Below are 19,435 nucleotides of genomic sequence, written 5' to 3' on the forward strand. Positions count from 1 at the left end.
CTGAGTTGATTATACATGTCAATCTTTTAGCAAGTAGGAAAGTGCTTGCTTATTTGTACCACCTAGGGTCTCAGAATAATAAAATACGACATGATGTGATGTGGAGTGATATAAAATACATATTAAAATAATATATAATTCTAAGGACCTTATCTTGGAGTCTCTTTTAAAACCTCAGAATCATCTGATCTCCTATTCCCATCACTTTAATCTACAACCTCAAACCAGATTCCCTTTTTTGGAAAACATCAGTTGCACTGTCCACCTTGTTGTCCATTGGGGTGAGGAATACTTCTGTGTCAGGGGAGCAGCACAGCCTCTGTATCGGCCTAAAATAATCATCTCATCACTAACATCCTAACTTTCTTCAAATTGCCTGCTCGAAGCTTCGTTATCAGAACTGATGATACAAAGAAGCATTTCTTGTTATAAGTAAGACATAACTCTATTATGCCTTACTCTGAATTAAGTGAAGGTTTACAGACCTGACCAACGTTCAGCAATCCATTCAACAAATCCCACACATTCTGATTTAACTCGTGCATTGCAGTTCCCTGATGTACCACAGCTTAGCCCACTTCCTCTTTGTGTTTCCTTTTCTCATTTCCTCCTCTTTTCTGACCCTCTGAATTTTGTTCCTGGGCAAGTCTTGCCCTTTTGGTCTTCTGTGATTGATTCTTATTACAATGAGGAGAGCTCGGTTGCAGACGTGACTGCTGTTGGCCTGCTCCACCAGTCCACTGGACCCATTGCTTCCATGTGGCTTTCAGCTTCCATCACTCTTCTTCATCTCGGAGAGAAGGGCCCAATAGTTGCATCTTGTTCTGTTCACTAATTCCAGTTGTACATTATTTGTCAAATAATGGCAAATATTTTTATTTTTTCACAGAAATTCCCAAAACTTTCTAGAATACTCAGCATAAAATAATTGATTAAACATATTTGTTGAATGAAAAAAATAATGTTTTAAGGAGTTTGTAGAGAATTATAAAGTTTTTGGGGAAAGATGATATTAGAAGAAAGGACAGGTAGTTTCAGGATCCATGCATATGGGATTCAAGAATACGAGGTCTAACAATATAAAGAGGGATATAAATATAAATTACAGTGTATCTCTTAAACTGTTGTTATCCGCTTATGGAAGAGTTTACATTGCTCTTGTCTCTTTCCCAGTAGTTTCTTCAGCCACATGGAGCCAGGAAACCACACTCAGGTTCCAGAATTCATCCTCCTAGGGCTTTCTGAAGAGGCAGAGCTGCAGCCCCTCCTCTTTGGACTATTCCTCTCCATGTACCTAGTCACCTTCACTGGGAACCTGCTCATCATCCTGGCCATCACCACAGACTCCCACCTCCACACACCCATGTACTTCTTCCTCTCCAACCTCTCCTTTACTGACATCTGTTTCACCTCCACCACTGTCCCAAAGATGCTGATGAACATCCACATGCAGACCAAAGTCATTACATATGAAGACTGCATTGCTCAGATGCATTTTTTCATTCTTTTTGGGTGCTTAGACAATTTACTACTGACAGTGATGGCCTATGACCGGTTTGTGGCCATCTGTCACCCACTGCACTACATGGTCATCATGAATCCAAGATCCTGTGGCCTCCTGCTTCTGGCATCCTGGTTGTTGACTCTTCTGGACTCTCTATTACAAAGTCTGATGGTTTTGTGACTGACATTTTGTACAAAATTAGAAATTTCCCATTTTTTCTGTGAAGTCAACCAGGTAGTCCAACTTGCTTGTTCAGACACATTCCTCAATGACTTAGTGATGTATATTACAACTTCTCTGCTGGGTGTTGTTCCATTCACTGGAATCCTCTTCTCTTACACAAAGATTGTGTCCTCCATTTTGAAAATTTCATCAGCTGGGGGCAAGTATAAAGCCTTTTCCACTTGTGGGTCTCACCTCTCTGTGGTGTCCTTGTTCTATGGTACAGCTCTGGGTGTTTATCTCAGTTCTGCTCTTGTCCGAAACTCCAGGGCCACTGCAATCGCCTCAGTGATGTACACTGTAGCCACACCCATGCTGAACCCTTTTATCTACAGTCTGAGAAATAGAAACATAAAGCAAGCCCTAAGAAATATTTTCAGCTGAGAAACATTATATGACAGAAACTCATCCTTAAGTTTAGAGAGCTATTAGTGAGAAGAAAAATTCACAATTATAAAACATGCATTATTCTTTTTCAATACCAAATGTGCATATGTCCAGAAATTTAGGACTTTTATGACATAATATGAAATTACTTCTTGCGTATTCTTTTAAAAATGTGTTTTCCTTAACAAAATCTTCCTTTCAACAGGCAATTTTTAAGGGTAACTTTGGATTTTTATATGAAACAAACTTTTCATTACTAGCCCCAGAATATTAGCACACACTTATCTCAAAGTATCAGTGCTCATTATTATCCTGAAAGCCTATAAAACTGAGACATAAATTCTAAGATTCCTAGTTTGGAAAACGTCTTCCTTGTGATCAGATGTAGCATAAAACATCCATCCCACCTGGGTGATTTCCTTCACACTGAGGTCTTGTTAAATAGGTTGAGCACGCATTTGTAAACATGTTCTTATTAGAGTGTGAAAAAGCACTGGTGGTATGTGCAAGTATTGGAAATGACTTCCAGACAGAACCACACTGAACACCAGACCAGCTCAGCACATTGATACCACTTCTATCGTTAGAAAGATGGTCGAATCAAGAAGACTGAAATGATCACTCCCTGAACATGATGATGGTCCTGCCATCCAGATAGGAGGAGATTTTGTTGTCACTGTGAGTTCAAGACTCATAGCTTCAAGGCTCTTCTAGCAAATGTATGCATACCCTGCATGGCATCAATGCCGCTACTGGAAATGTGCCTTTTTTTTCCCGAACGACCCAATGCTCTCCAATCATGCTTGACTACATTGGCAGCACCGTAGCATCTGCCTCACTTTTGCCCTTGAGTCTCTCCCTGTAATCTGGACAGCATCTTAGGAATTACATGTGAAACCTTTGATCTTCATGATCCTGGAAAATACAGTATCATACTTTCTCTGCAGCACAGGAAGCAGCTCTATTGAGTTACTTTTGAACCTAATAATCGAAAGGCTGCTTTTTTCAAGACTATCCATTGCTCAGTGGGAGAAAGATTAGACGATGTGTTTCCATACAGATTTACAGCTTTGTAAACCCTATGAGGCACTTCAATGAGGCCGTTCAGTGAGCCAGACTCACTTGAGAGCAGTGGCAGGGAGGTGGCTGTGCAGGAATGGTGAGTGTCACCTACTATTTTCCTTCAGTGAAAAATGTAGACTTGATCCAAAACCCACTGGCATGGAGGCCACCTCACAGTCCACAGATAGCACTGAGTAGAACTGCCTCATAGGGGTTCTGATGTTCTAAGTCTTTATAGAACAGACTGTCATATTTTTCAACCAGGGTGTATGTAGTAGTTTTGAACTCCCCACCCTTGGTTACTGGCCTAGCACTTTTACCAGGAGAACGCCAAACTTTCTGATACCTTGAGTGAACAAATGGATTGTATCTATTCAAAATCCCTTAAGAGTTTTTCATGTTTCTATTTTAATATATACGTCTATCTACTATGACCTGTAGATATGTAGACACTCACTGAGAATATCCTATCATCTTTTCTCCCCACACCCACCCTACATGGATGGCATTCCATTTACTCGGGGTCTATTGCCAATCAATTGAAATAAAAAAAACATGGTAAAATACAGTAGTGATGTGGTGAGACTGTGTGTGATTGGAGGTACTTCATAAAACCTTGGAATCTTGGTAAATGATGTCCAGCTGTGTTATTAGAACTTTGGAGGCAGAAATGCTTCTCAGAGTAATCATTATTCATTACCCTGCATGCTGGAGACATGCCACAATAGAGCTGACCACCTTCAGGCATAAAGTGGTACCTGGAGCTCCACCTTGTCTCCCAAAGGACACACTGGCAAAAGTTAGAATTAGTTCTCTTAGCTCCAGAGAAATAATATTCCCAGGGAATGTAAGGCAAAATAATACTTCATTAATGAGGCACAAGGGATTTCATCCACTAGAGCCAGAGGACTGTAAATACTTCCTCTCTACTGACCAAGATTTACTTAATTCATCTAAGATCAGAAAACACAGTTGTACCTTCTAGAAGCCTCATGAGTGGGTTCATCTCCCTGTTCTTCCTGGGGCCACAACCTCTAACCGTAGCAGTGGTATAGGGGAGAAGCAGCCCTCATGAACTCTGCTCTGGATGAGCTACAACATCATTGCAGGTACCCAGAGACTGGTGATGCGTGATGGCCCTCTCTTATTGGCAGTGTCTGTAGGAGGATCAACAGGTATAACAAATAAAAGCAAGTTTAATGGATAAAGTCCCGCTGAGTTAGCGTCTCTGGTTCTAGAGACTGATTCTGGCTACATGACAATGTCTTCTTTCTCTGATCTGTCTTCCCCGGTGCTGGCTCTCATTCCTGCCACCTCCTTCTCTCAACAGTCTTCCTTGCTTCACTGCATTAACGTGTCGGTTAACCTCATTGAAATATTTGTTCACATCGTCTCTCAAAAAAACTCTTACTTAGCAGCAAATTATAATCTGGACTCAAGGAAATGGGTAGACATGTTCCCTTCTCGCAAGTATCTGACGTTCTCCGTAAGGGAACAGACGGTAAGTGTGTGCTTATCGTGGCTCTGCATAATGTTGCTGCTGTCCTTCCTGGGGACTTTTAGTGAAGGCTTCACAGAGAGATGACTGTCACCTGAGCTTTGAAGGAAGAGACAGGAGAGGAGTAATGTTGGGATTATGGAAACCATAAGGTGTGCATTGGAAATTGCTCATAATAATTAATAGCTGATGTACAATTAAAACAAGGAATGGAGAGTGAGGCATGAGGGTGGACAGGTAAGCAGCAGCCATGTAACACACAGCTGTATATTTTTCCTAAGGAAGGACAACTCTGAAATTAGCAGAGTCAAGGCAGAATCAGCAGCATAGTCTGTCTGAAGTCAGACTTGCCTTTGTAGACATTGCTCTGTCCAAGTGCAGAGCAGACTCCTGCTCCTGTGAAACCTGCGGAGAGATGAAGAGTGGAAAATGCACAATAGAAGTGGGAGGTGAATCTGTGAGATTTTGATTTATACTACATCCAAAAATCGACCAAAATATGAGACAGCTTGACATACCAATTTATTTATTTTTTAATTAAGTTATTCATTTTTTAAACACTTCTATAATATTGGCATCAGAATTTGGGTTGAAGAGGTTCAGAATATGCGAGTTAATGCTCTGATTTTGCTAATCCAAGGCAGATACTGAACTCTGGGTCAGCTTCATATCTTGTTATTTTCAAGGTATTTGCACATGACTAACCTTAAAATTTTTACTTCACTTTATATCTTCAACAGTTTTTCTAATAGTAATTTATTGTTATGTATTTTTTTCTTTTAAATAATTGTGTTAGGACCAAATTCAGATGTCATACCATTCCATAGTTCAATCATATCAAGCAATATTGTACATTATCAATTTCAAAACTTTTTTCCTTCTTGTACTTCTTGAAATCAGCTTATCCTTATCCTTTCCCCCTTCTCCCATCTGGGTCCCCTTTCATCCCCAGCAGGAACTCTCATTATCGGTACTGTCTCTGACCATGATTGAGATGTAGAAATAGCTAGGTTATCCAACAGAGTATTGTAGAGATGATCATCGTAAATGAAAATGATAAATTTGACTTCAATGATTAAAATCTTCTCATTTGATCTCTCCGCATTATGGTCGATCTGGTCCTTGGTATTTTTTAATATTGTCATTGTTTCATATTGGGATTTATGTCTGTTGTGTTTTGTCATTGTTTGTAACCCTCTTTACTCTTGGTTATGAATTATCTTATTTTCCTGGTGGCATGCAACCCAGCATGGGTCAAGCTCTAGAGAAAACAGGTTTATTTATTTTTAATAGGAAAATTACAAATTCAGTAAAGACATTTCCCATAAATCTTTCACTTAGATGCCTATTATCATGTCTACCCAGAATCCTGCATTTGTCAGACTTCCTTGGACTTCTGTGGCTGTGACAGGTTCCCTGATATTTGTCCTTGGTTGATGACCATGCAAGTGTTTATGTGTGCTGGTTAACTATTTTGTAAAATGCCTCTCATTTGGTATTTGTCTGATCTTGTTCTCATGAGGAAATAGGAATTATGGAGTTTAAAATTATTATAATTTTGAATTCTTGCTTTGGGGAAGACCACAAGGGTTAAGTATCAACTTCATTATCATTTTTCCAATAGCTATAAACTGGCTTAGATCTTGATCTGAATTGCATTAAATCTATGGATCTAGTTGGGAAGGTTTTACATTTCACAATATTATTCTCCCTTCCAATTCATGAACAGAGAATCTCTATGTATTTGGTCCTTTCTTTTCTCTCACAGGTATTATATATCTTTTGGACTATTCATTTTGTTGTCATTTTGATGTATTATTGCCATGGTTGAAAAAATTCATTTTGGCATGTTACAGTTCATTATTGTTATGTGGAAATTTATTGAAGGTTTTATCTTTATTATGCAAGCTATCATTTTGCTCTCTTTATTAGTTTTAGTATTTTCTGTTTGTGGCGGTTTCTTTGGGTTTTCTACATAGACGGTGATGTCTTCTGTGAACAGAGACAGTTTTATTTCCTCCTTCCAAGTCTGTGTGGTTTGTATTTTTTTTAATTTGTGTTATTTTGGTTGTTAGGACTTGCATTTAAAGAAGAGTGTTAACAGGGGATATTCTTGCCCTGTGATGAATCCAAAGGGAAAACTATCTAATTTTTCACCATTAAACATGAGCCTAGTGGTCAGTTTCACAGATGTACTCTATCAAGTCAACTTTTTAAAAAGTTTTTCAACTTTTAGGGGGGAAAAAAATTTTTGTAGTAATTTTGAATGCTATCAAATGCTTATTGTGATTTGATTTTATGACTTTTTCTCAAGTCAATGTTTAGTTTGTCTATATTTCAATTTTTAGCTAATTGATGTAGGGTATTACATAAACATATTTTAAAATTTTAACCACTCTCTCATATCTGGAATAAATACCACTTAGTTGTAATATGTTATTCTTGTCATATATGGTTGGGTGCAATTAGTAGTTTTTGAAGATATTTGCATTTATTCTCATGGGTAATATTGAATGGAAGTCTTCCTTTATTATATATTTGTATCTGGTTTTGATATTACTCACTGCCTTTGAATCGATTCTGACTGATGAGACCCTATAGGACAGACAATAACTGTCCCAATGAGTTTCCAAGACGTTTACTGTCGATGCATCAGAACGCCTCATCTTTCTCCCATGCCGTGGTTGGCGATTTCAGACTGCTGATCTTGCTGTTGCAGCTGAATGATAATCCACTATCCCACCAGGACTCCTGGATTTGATATTAGGATACTGCTGGCTTCACAGAGTGAATTAGGAAATATTCCCTCTGCTCTTGCTTTTTGAAAGAGATTATAGAGAATTTATATCATTACTATTTTTTAAAGCTTATACAATCAATCACTGTGTTTAATATCAAAATGCACCCTAAATGCACTCAATTTTCAAAAAGCAATCAAATGTTCCTTTTAAAAATTATCTTCCATTTTTCTATCTAAGAATATTTAGATTAGTTACTGATATTTAAATATTTATAATGTGAGTATAGGAATTCATTTAGACCACATATCTAAAAATATGTATCTACCTGGGTGATTCCACTATTTTTAATTTTCTGGGTATTGTGGGGTTTAGAACTAGGTAATATAAACTTCTTTCTCTGATTCTTACATAGTTTATACTACTCTAGTTTCATCCCTGTTGTCTACTTCATTCTTTCCATCTTCTCAGTAGACTGGCTTTCTATCACACAGCAGAAGATGGGCACAAATAAAATCTCTGCCCAGGTGTTTACTGGTCTTTGAAATATCCAAAGACCTGATTTTGGATTTCTGACTCTCAAATCAGTTCTCTCAGGAGAGTAAAACTGACTTTTTTAGTGCATTTTTGTTGTTGAACTGGCTCAGCCTCCATAATCCACCATCATACATCAATGTGGAGAGAGCAGGAGCAGATGTCAGTAAATGAGATACACGTTGAGCAGATACCTTAAGCTGCCATCTACAGAGCATAAAGGGAAATAGTATACCACCTAGAAATGGAGAGAAGAGTCACTTTTGTGGAAGACTTTATTATATACAATTCATGTACATTATATTAGTATATACCAACAACACTACACTGTATCACATAACAATAATGATGCTGTCAGCTGTCACCAAGTCAACTCAAACTCTGGATGGACCCACATGTGCAGAGTAAAACTGTGCTTTGGGATTTTCAAGGCTGTGATCTTGGGGAAGCAGATCACCAGGGTTGCCTTTAGATTCCTCTGTGTTGATTGTAAATGCCAAACTCCTAGCGAATTGTCAAGAGCTTGCTCATTTGCACCAACTAGTGGCTCAGTAAAATACAATAGGATATCATATAATTTTGTCTGGTATAATAATCATACATATACAAATTATAAATGATGTTTAAGTTCTTTATCGTGGAGTCTGTTACAACCTCACAACCATCTGATCCCATATTACCCTCACTGTAACTACAACTTCAGTCCAGATTCCTTTTTTGCACCTCAGTTACACCATCCACCATGTTGTCAGAGGAGTGAGGAATAGTCCTGTGTTGGGGTAGCACAGGCGCTGTCTCTGTACACTGTGTTCTTCTCTTTACTAGCATCCTGACTGCATTCAGGTTTCTGCTGTAAGCCTCTTTATCAGAAGTGATTATTTTTAAAACCATTTATTTTACTCTATAACTTGCGTACATCCTTCTGCTAATTATGTTGTTTACAGACCTGACCAGGAGTCAAGAAATCCCACACATTCTGATTTAACTCATGCATTGCAATTTCCTGATGTACTGTAGCTGATCCCGCTGCCTCTTTGTGTTTCCTGTTTTCATTCTCCTTCCTTCATAACCCTCTGAATTTTGTCCCTGGGCAAGTGGAGCCCTCTTGAACTATACAGGTGAATATTGGCACATGGAGGAGAGTTCTGTTCCAGACATGACTGATGCTTGCCTGCTCCGTGAGTCCATTGGACCAACTGTTTCCATGTGTCTTTCAAATTCCATCACTCTTCTTACCTGTGTAAGTGTAGCGATCTGTAAGGAAAGAGACCAATAGTTGCATCTTATGTTGTTCTTATCAAATTAGGGAAAGAATTTTAATTTTTCCATTGAGGTTCCCACAACTTTCAAGAATACTTGACATAAATTAATTGGTCAAACACATTTGTTGAGTGAACAATCAAAGACTTAAGGAATTTGTAGTGAAATATAATGTTTTAGGGAAAAGCTAGTATTAGAAGAAAGGACAGCTAGACAGTTTCAGCATCGCAGAGAATATTGAGCCCATGAGATTCAAGAACATGAGATATACAGATAAGAATAGGGATTAATTAATTGGTTGTTTAAAATATAAATGAGAGTATATCCCTCAAACTGTTGTTAACAGCTCATGGCAGAATTTGCAATGCCCTTGTCTCTTTCCCTGTAGTTTCATCAGCTCCATGGTACCAGGAAACCACAGTCATGTTCCAGAATTCATCCTTCTGGGGCTTTCTGAAGAGGCAGAGCTGCAGCCCCTCCTCTTTGGACTGTTCCTCTCCATGTACCTGGTCACCTTCACTGGGAACCTGCTCATCATCCTGGCCATCGCCACAGACTCCCACCTCCACACACCCATGTACTTCTTCCTCTCAAACCTCTCTTTTGCTGACATCTGTTTCACATCCACCACCGTCCCAAAGATGCTGATGAACATCCAGATGCAGACCCAAGTAATTACATATGAACACTGCATCACGCAGATGCATTTTTTCTTGCTTTTTTTGGGCTTAGACAACTTCCTATTGACAGTGATGGCCTATGACCGGTTTGTTGCCATCTGTCACCCACTGCACTACACAGTCATCATGAACCCAAGATTCTGTGGCCTCCTGGTTCTGGTCTCCTGGATATTGACATTTCTGGACTCTCTATTACAAAGTTTGATGGCTTTGCAGCTGTCTTTTTGTAGAGAATTGGAAATCTCCCATTTTTTCTGTGAACTTAATCAGGTCATCCAACTTGCTTGTTCTGACACATTCTTCAATGACTTAGTCATGTATTTAACAACTGGACTTCTGGCTGTTGTTCCACTCACTGGGATCCTTTTCTCTTACATGAAGATTGTGTCCACCATTTTGAAAATTGCATCAGCTGGGGGCAAATATAAAGCCTTTTCCACCTGTGGGTCTCACCTCTCCATGGTTTCCTTGTTCTATGGCACAGGTCTTTGGGTTTATCTTAGTTCTGATTTTATTGAAAACTCCAGGGTCACTGCAATAGCCTCAGTGATGTACACTGTAGCCACACCCATGCTGAACCCTTTTATCTACAGTCTGAGAAACAAAGACATAAAGCAAGCCCTTCGAATACTGTTCAGCTGAGAAACATCCTATATCACAGAAACACATCCTTAAATTTAGAGAGACCCTTTGAAAATCAAAATTCGAAATAATAAAATCTGTGTTATGCTTTCCTCAATTCTTTATGTGCTTATGTACATAATTCAATATCTGTAATATTAAAACACAATATGAATTTCCTTCTTGTGTATTTTGTTAAAATGTATTTACTTAACCAAATCTTCCCTCAATGGCCAGTTCTTTCAGGGTGCTTCAGCTTTCTTTAGGAAATAGATTTTTCATCACTAGCCATAGAGGAATAGCATGCAGTTATCACATAGGGCCAAGGGGATCTCCAGTGGCCCACAAATGGGCTTTGTGTCTCCACTCTGCACTTCCTCCTTCATTCACTATGGGAAGATTTTTTTGTTCTGATGATGCTTTATACCTGCTGCTTCGACACCTCATGATCACACAGGCTGGTGTGCTTCTTCTTTGTGGATTTTGTTGCTTCTGAGCTAGATGGCTGCTTGTTTACCTTCATGTTTTTAAGACCCCAGATGCTATACCTTTTAATAGCTGAGTACCATCAGCTTCCTTCACCACATTTTCTTATGCATCCATTTGTCCTCAGCAGTCGTATCTTGGAGGTGTGCACCCAATGATATAATTTTTTGTTATTTGATGCCTGATAACTGATCCCTTCAGAACCACGTGATCACACAGGCTGGTGTGTTCTTCCATGTGAGCTTTGTTGCTTCTGAGCTAGTTGGCTGTTTGTTTATCTTCAAGCCTTTAAGACCCCAGACGCTAAATATTTTGATAGCCAGGCACCATCAGCTTTCTTCAACACATTTGCTTATTCACCCACTTTGTCTTCAGCGGTTGTGTCGGGAGGGTGAGCATCACAGAATGCCAATTTAATAGAAGAAAGTATTCTTGCATTGAGGGAGCACTTGAGTAGAGTCCCAATGTCCTTCCGCCACCTTAATACTAAACCTATAATTATAGGCACATAGATCTATTTCCCCATCCTCCTATATATTTGCATATATACATGTCTTTGTCTAGGTCTCTATAAATGCCCTTTGCCTCCCAGTTTTTTCCTCTATTTCCCTTGTCTTTCCTCCTGGACCACTATTATGCTCAGTCCCCACCTGGGTTTCAGCAATACCTCTTCATTACATTACCCTTGATCATGCCCTACCAGGCCTGCCACACCCACCTCACCACCAATTTGGATCACTTGTTGTTCCCTTGTCCTGGGTTTGTTAACACCACTGCCTTACCCCCACTTCCCCCTATCCCATTTCCCCCAGTAACTGTCAGTTCCGTTGTTTTTCCTCCAAATTGTTCATCCAGCTTATCTTATTTAGACAGAACTGCCTAGGTAATAACATGCACACACACACACAAAAAACAACACACACACAGAGCAAAACCAAGCAACAATATACAACACAACAACAACAACAAACCACTGACAAAGAAGAAAACAAAACACAACAAGAAAGAAAAGCTTGTAGTTAGATCAAGGATTGTTTGTTGGCCTTTAGGAGTGTTTTTGAGTCCAGTCTGTTGGGTCACCACGCCCTGGCCCCAAAGACTACCTTCTGCATTCCCTGGGGACCTTGCAGCTCCATTCCCTTGCTGTTCCGCTGCACTCCCCAGTGCTTTTCCTCAGTGTGGTGGGATCATGTTGGGCGCAATCCCCACACTGTGTCTCCAGTGCTGTCCCCTGCAGGGTCATGGGTTAGTAAGGGACTTCATGTCTCATAGTGGGGCTGGCCATGTGGTCCTCTCTGTGAACTAGCTGCTCTAATTGGGGTCATCGTCCTCATGGCCTGGTGGGCCAGGATGTGCTCCACTCTCTCCTACTCCCCCTTCATCTGCTCCCCTGTGCTCCCATCAGATATGTCCCTCTCCCGGAGCTGCAGATTCAATGCAGTCCGTCCTTTGAAATAAATTCATCTGGGGGGAGGGGCAGGCATCCACTTAGTATTTGGTACTGGGGTCAGCCTCCCAGATGTATCCACTGGTTCCCTACTCCATATCGGTATGTTGCATTCACACCTTGAGGCACTGGGTTGAAGTCTGGTCCCTCTTTCCCTTTGGAGATATAAATAGTACCCTCCCCTTGAGTGGGTTAGTGCCCCATGCCCCCGCTACCCACTTCTTCCTTATTTTCATTCTTTATTTTTCCTTTCTCCACTTCCTCCCCAATTGTCTACCATGTGCATCCCTACATTTGATCTGGTCCCTGCCATACCACAGGGATTCACCCCAAGAATGTTTGTATACAGTAGGTTTTTCCCTATGCCCTTTTTGCATTTTTTAATGCTTACCTCAATGGGCTCATGTTGTGCTTGTCCTTTGGTGCTTGACTTACTTCACTTAGCATGGTTTCTTCCAGTTCTTCTCATGCCGCTATGTGCTTCATACATTCATCACTGTTTTTCTAGTGATGCCTAGTACTCTATTGTATGTATATACCACAGTTTTTTAATCCCACAGTCAGTTGATGGAAATTTGGTGGCTTCCAACTCCTTGCAATTGTGAACTGTGCCGCAATGAACATTGGAGCACAGATGTTTGGCCTGGGCTTGTTTCTTACATATTCTGGGTTTATGCCCACTAGGGGGATTGCTGGGTCGTATGGTAACTCAATTTCCATCTGTTTTAGATATCGCCAGATCATTTTCCATAGTGGTCATACATACTTACAAGTCCACCAGCAGTGGATGAGAGTTCCTGTCTCCCCACAGCCCCTCCAATATTTGTTGCTTTCTGATATTATGAATTGGGCTACCTTTGAGGGTGTTAGGTGGTTCGTCATTGTTGTTTTAATTTGCATTTCACTTATGACTAAAGATCAGGAACCTTTTATTATATGTTTGTTGGCCATTCAGATTTCTGCCCCTGTGAAACTTCTGTTCAGGTCCTTTGCCACCTTTCAAGGGGGCAATTCGTGTTTTTCCTTTTTCGAAGTTCAAAACCACATGGCATTGGTACAATGACAGATACTCAGACCAATGGAAAAGAACTGAAAACCCAGAAATAAAATCATCAGCATACACACAGCTGATTTTTATAAGGGACACCAAAATATCGAATGGGAAGCAGATGCCCTCTTTAACAAGTAATGCTGGAAAAAATGGATATTTACCTACAGAAAATGAAGCATGACCCTTCTCTCACACCATGCACAAGAATAAACTCAAGGTGGATCACAAACCTTGAAGTTAAACCCCAAAATATTAGGGCCATCAATGAGGGAATTGGGACTAACTTGAGAGCTTTGCACAGGGAACATATAGGCTATCAGAAATAGGGAAGGACACACACACAGAGGAGGCACAAATTGACACATGGGATATAATGAAGATAAAACATCTGTGTACATTGAAAGAATTCGCCAAGAGTAATAAGAGAGTCCAAGAACTGGGAAAACATCTTTAGCAATGAAACATCTTATAAACATTGTGAATCTAGTCTATGTATTTTTCACCTTTCTTTTTTGTCCTCAAATTTTTAAACAGTTTTTTCCAATTTGTGCATCAGCTGAGGATGGCCTCAGAAAGTGACTTAGATTGGTATCCATAACCAAGGGAAAGCCAGAGCTCTGCTCTGATTTCCAGTCTACTCCGGATCTCCAGCCATCAGTTCCATGTGATCAGTTTGGCAGGCTCTAGTCTCTTTATCTATGGTGACTTGTACATGTGTAGACACTCACTGAGAATATCCTATTTCCTACTGACAGGGATGCTTTGCATATGTTAAGTGCCTACAGTCAATTAATTTAAATCAAAACTCACTGCCATAAGTCCCTGCTGACTCATAGCTACCCTACAGAATAAGGTAGAATTCATTGTCTTTAGGCTAATGCGCTGCTGGTGGTTTTGAATTGCTAACCTTGCAAATCACAACCCAACGTGGAAGCACTCTGCCACCAGGTCTCCTAACCTGGTAGCAATACACTGTGGAGTCTGTGAGGGGGTTATAGGTGGTCTGAAGCATTTTCTAAAATGCTGCCATCCTGGTGAATTATGTCTACCTATGTCCTTTAGGTCTTTGGGTTAGGAAATGCATCCTAGAGCAACCATTATGAGTTGCCCCGTATTCTAGAAAAACACCAAAATAGGGTCATCTCCTCTTGGGAAGAAGGAGCACAGTGGGAGAGAAGCTGCCAGCTGTCTCCCAGGTGTCCCGGGGACACATTTAGTTTTTCTCTTAGCTCCAGAGAAATGCATTTCTCAGGGGGTAAAAGACCAAAGAATACAGCCTTCAGGAGGCACATGGGAATTCATACTTTACAGCCATAGAATTGTACGCATTCCCACTAATCAACTCAAATCTACTTGACTAATTTCAGGTGAAGAGAAAATTTGATTGGAGTGGTTCCATCTCCCTGCCCTTCCTGTGGGATCAGAATGTCACTTTAACTGCAGTGCAAACAAGGAATGGTATTGGTGAATTCAGACTGTTATTTTCATCCTGATAATTTCTGGATGAACTGTAGCAGCATCACAAGTGAGGGGTGATTGGTGAAGAGTGAGGTCTCTTTGTTATTGGTAGTATAAGTTGATGTATAAACAAGAATAGCAAATAAGAGTAAATTTCACAATACAAGGTGCTGCTATGTTGTGGGATACAGAAAGATTTCTCCCAAGTTTTCTCCCCAAATATATGCCAAACGTAGCTGCTTGCTACACATAGCAAAGGACTTACATTTGCAGGTCAACAAAAGCAGGTGAGAGGTTACTCTCCTTAAGGGTTGTCAGTCATCTAGAGCAATGAGACTGTATAGTCTGTCCCAACCTAATCCATGCCCACTCCCTTCCGATAAGGATAGTAGTAGGCTGCTTCCTATAAGGTGAGTCCCGGGAAGTCAAGCCTACTCAAGGGTGACCAAGGTTAGGTGTCCATATTGAATCTAGGACCTACCCATCTTGTCACATGTATACATCTAGTCCCTCCCCTTCCTACTACATGTACACCCCTAGCTCATTCCCTTGCTGTCACACAAGACTCTTGTACATCCCCTTTCTGTGACTTGTATGCCTATTGTACAGCCTCTTCCTGTGATATGTAATCATGCACCAATGTGTATATGGACCTTGGCCAGAAATAAAGGCGACTCTCTCTTGCCCTCTCTGCTTGCACTGTGCACGGACCTGGCTGTTGAGATCATGGCCATCCAGGAGGTGAGCATGCTACCATGAAATGTGTCTGACTTCTTTATTTATTCTCTCTCCTATTTCTCTATGACTTTACCATAATCTCTCTTTATTTTTTAACCATACAATTGAGCCTACCAAACCCGTGATTAGTTGTGGGGGGCTGGCTACCCCAACAGAGCGTGAAGGAGAACAGGGCACTTATATACCCATGGAGATGGTATTGTTTATGTTTGCACAGGAAAGGGTGAGGGTGACCAGATCCGATCCCAGAGTGTCAAGCCTTGAGTGCAATACCCTGGCATGAAGCAGTGAACTAACAGAGAGGATGATGGGTAGGGCCTAAAGAAAGCTGTGTTGACCCCTTCCCTAGAAGAAAGCAATAAAGAGGACAACACTGAAAATATATCCGGGAAGAAAGGTGGGTCTGTCCTGAGAGAAAACCTCATCATGCCCCACCAATCCCTGGGGACGACATCCCTGCTCAGAGCAGACAGTGCACACAGAGGGCCCTAGGACCAGCCTCACCACCAGACCCAACATTCCCTCACTGACCCATAACGCTACAGGAGGGAGCACTGGAGACACTGTAATGAAATGCAAAGGGGGTGCAACAGGGCAGCTAGGGAAGCCAAGTAAAGAAATCCCGAAGGAATGCTGAAAACAGACTTCTGACTTGGCAGACAGGCTTGGCTCCTCAACAGACTTGATCAGAAGCATACAGCAGGGTCAGCAGACAGATCTGGAACTATCTATTGTTTTTTGTTTGTTTGTTTGCTTGTTTTTCTCATTATTTTTCTTTTGCCCTGTGTATATCGATAGATGATAGGAGGATGAACAATCTTGTGGAGAAAACAATGGAACAAGTGGTTCTGGGCGGACATGAGAGAGAAGGGGGTAGAGATGGGGAGTAGCGAGCCAACAGACTCAGGGAAAAGGAAACAACAAGAGATCTAAAATTGAATGTGAAGAAGGTGTATAATTCCTGGTGGGGTTTAATCAACTACAATGTATCTGAGAGGAATTACTGAGAGTCTAATGAAGGGTGAGCATGAGAGTAGGATAGGAGGAAGGTGAAAGGTAAGAGGGGAAAGAAATAGGAGACAAAAGCTATTTATAGAGGTATAGTTGTAGGCTTGGAGATATATAATTATATTAATTTATAATGAAATGGCAGAGGCAAAAGTACATATGTTTATATGTTCAGCATTAAGATACCAGATGGACTGTGGGCCTCTACCGAAGGCCACCCTTCACACAAGAACACTTTGTTCTAATAACCTGGCACTCTTTGACATTCACCTTCCAAGCACGATCACCAAAGACACAATGGATGCATAAGCAAATGTGGTGAAGAGTGTAGGTGGTGCCCCGCTATCAAAAGCTATAGCATCTGAAGTCTTAAAGGCTTGAAGTTAAACAAGCAGCCATGTAGCCTCGAAGAAAATAAGCCCACATGGAAGAAACACACCAGCCTGTGTGATCAGGAGGTGTCTACCGGATCAAGTATATGGTATCAAAAATCCAAAACAAAAAGCTATACCAATGTGAACAAGGGGCATTGGAGTGGAGGCTCACAGCCCATCTGTAGACAATTGAACAACCCCCCACAGAAGGGTTATAAGGAAGGGATGACTCAATCAAGGGGCAGGAGAGCATCAACACATCACAGATCATTCCTCTAGTTCTTGAATGCTTTCTCCCCCTCAGCCCACCCACCACCATGACCCAGTTCCACCTTACAAATCTTGCTACAGCTGAAAGTACTCATTGGTACAGATAAGAGCACTTGAAACATGGGATTCAAGACAGATAAACACCTCAGGAACAGTAGTAGAAGTAGCAATAGCATATGGGTAGGGGGATGGTCGAGGATGGGGAAGGGAGAGATAGGGGGAACCCATCACTAGGTGGATATATAGCCACCTACACCAAAGGGAATAAATAACAGAAATGGGGGGGGGAAGAGAGATAATATACAGTTTAAGATATGAAATAATAACAATATATAATTGACCAAGGATTCATGAGTGTCAGAGGGTGGGGAATTGGGTAAAAGGAGGAGTTTATATCAAAGGCTCAAGTAGAAAATGTTTTGGTAATGATGATGGCAGCATATGTACAAAAATATGCTTTATACAATTGATATATGGACTGTTTGAAGAGCTGTAAGATGATTAAATGAAATGATTAAAATAAATGAAATAAATAGAAATAAATAGAAAACTCTGCAACAGCCACTGGTTCAAGAATCAAAAGACAGTTTCTAAGTGGGAGGAAATATTTGCAAAGCAAATATTTGATAAAGAACTTGGATCCAAAATATAAAAAGAGCTCTTAAAACTCAACTAGTACTTTAGGCTCAAAAAATGGATAAACATTATGAACAGATAGCGAACAAAAAATCATATCATTGAAAATGTGGGTGAGTGCAGATTGGAGACTCAAAGCCCATTGGTAGCCAACTGGACACCCCTTTCTGAAGGTTTGGGGGGAGGAGATGGACCAGTCAGGGTGCAAGGTAACAACAATGAAACGTGAAACTCCTCTAGTTCTTAAATACTTCCTTCCTCCCACTATAATGATCCCAATTCTAATTTACAAATCAGGCTAGACCAGAGGATGTACATAGGTACAGATAGCAACTGGAAACACAGGGAATCTAGGACTGATGATTTCTTCAGTGGTGTTGCGTGAAGGGTGGAAAGAATGTGGGGTAGAAAGGAGGAACTGATTACAAGAATCTATATAGAGCCTCATCCCTGAAGAAGGGGCAGCAGAGAAGAAGGCAGGGGAGACATCAGACAGTGTAATATATGACAAAATAATAATTTATGAATGATGAAGGGTTCATGAGGTAGGGGGGAGTGGGGAGGGAAGGAGAAAATGAGCAGCCAATATTAAGGGCTCTGTAGAAGGCAAATGTTTTGAGAATGATGATGGAAACCAGTGTACGTATGTTCTTGACACAATGGATATATGTATGGATGGTTTGTGATAAAAAATGTATGAGCCCCAATAAAATGATTATTAAAAAAAGATGTACAAATAGAAAATAAGCATCTAAAATATGCTCAAATCATGTATAATTATGGAATTAAAGCAACAATGAAATTTTCATTGCATGTTCATTTAACAAGCTAAAAACTCACTGCTTTCTAGGAATGCTGACTCTTAGTGACCTTATGCGGGTTTCTGAACCTGTAGCTATTTAACGGAGAAGAAAGCCCAGTCTTTCTCATCCTGAGTTGCTGGAGGTTTTGAACTGCTGGCCATCCAGATCACAGCCCCACCATAACTATTATACCATCGGAACACATCCAAGACACTGAGAACTTGAAAAAATGTCACTGATGTGTTGCAGTAGAAACCCCCATTTATTGATTATGGGAGTTTAAAATGGTGCGGCCAATGGGAAGAGAACTGCACTGTGACAAAATTAAACCATTTTGTTGTTATGGGCAATTGAGTCTATTCTAACAAATAGTGACATTGTGTTCAATAGAATGAAACACCCTTCTGTCCTTCATCATCATCATCATCATCATCACTATTATTGTGTTTGAGCCCATTGCTGCAGCAACTGTGCCAATCCATCTGACCATTGCCCCTCTACATTACCAAGCATGATGTCTTTTTCCAGGGTCCGGTTTTTCCTGATAAGATGTCCAAAGTACATAAAACGAATATAAAGTGAGAAAATCACGTTGAACTCAAAGTCAGTAAGTTAGATGACAGGTCAGGTGGGAGGCCACTGATGGCTCCCAGAATCC

The 19,435-nt window shown here is 40.6% G+C and overlaps 1 protein-coding gene and 1 pseudogene across 1 annotated transcript; both read left to right on the forward strand.

Moving 5' to 3' along the window:
- The first annotated feature begins 1,132 nt into the window (after window positions 1-1,132).
- Window positions 1,133-2,110, forward strand: LOC142432344 (olfactory receptor 7A10-like; annotated as a pseudogene).
- Window positions 2,111-9,780: 7,670 nt separating this feature from the next.
- Window positions 9,781-10,527, forward strand: LOC142452044 (olfactory receptor 7A10-like). Its single transcript, XM_075553691.1, has one exon. The coding sequence runs from the start codon at window positions 9,781-9,783 to the stop codon at window positions 10,525-10,527; it is 747 nt and encodes a 248-aa protein (XP_075409806.1).
- Window positions 10,528-19,435: the final 8,908 nt, after the last annotated feature.

This window comes from Tenrec ecaudatus, chromosome 1, assembly GCF_050624435.1.
Source record: "Tenrec ecaudatus isolate mTenEca1 chromosome 1, mTenEca1.hap1, whole genome shotgun sequence".
NCBI classification, from domain to species: domain Eukaryota; kingdom Metazoa; phylum Chordata; class Mammalia; order Afrosoricida; family Tenrecidae; genus Tenrec; species Tenrec ecaudatus.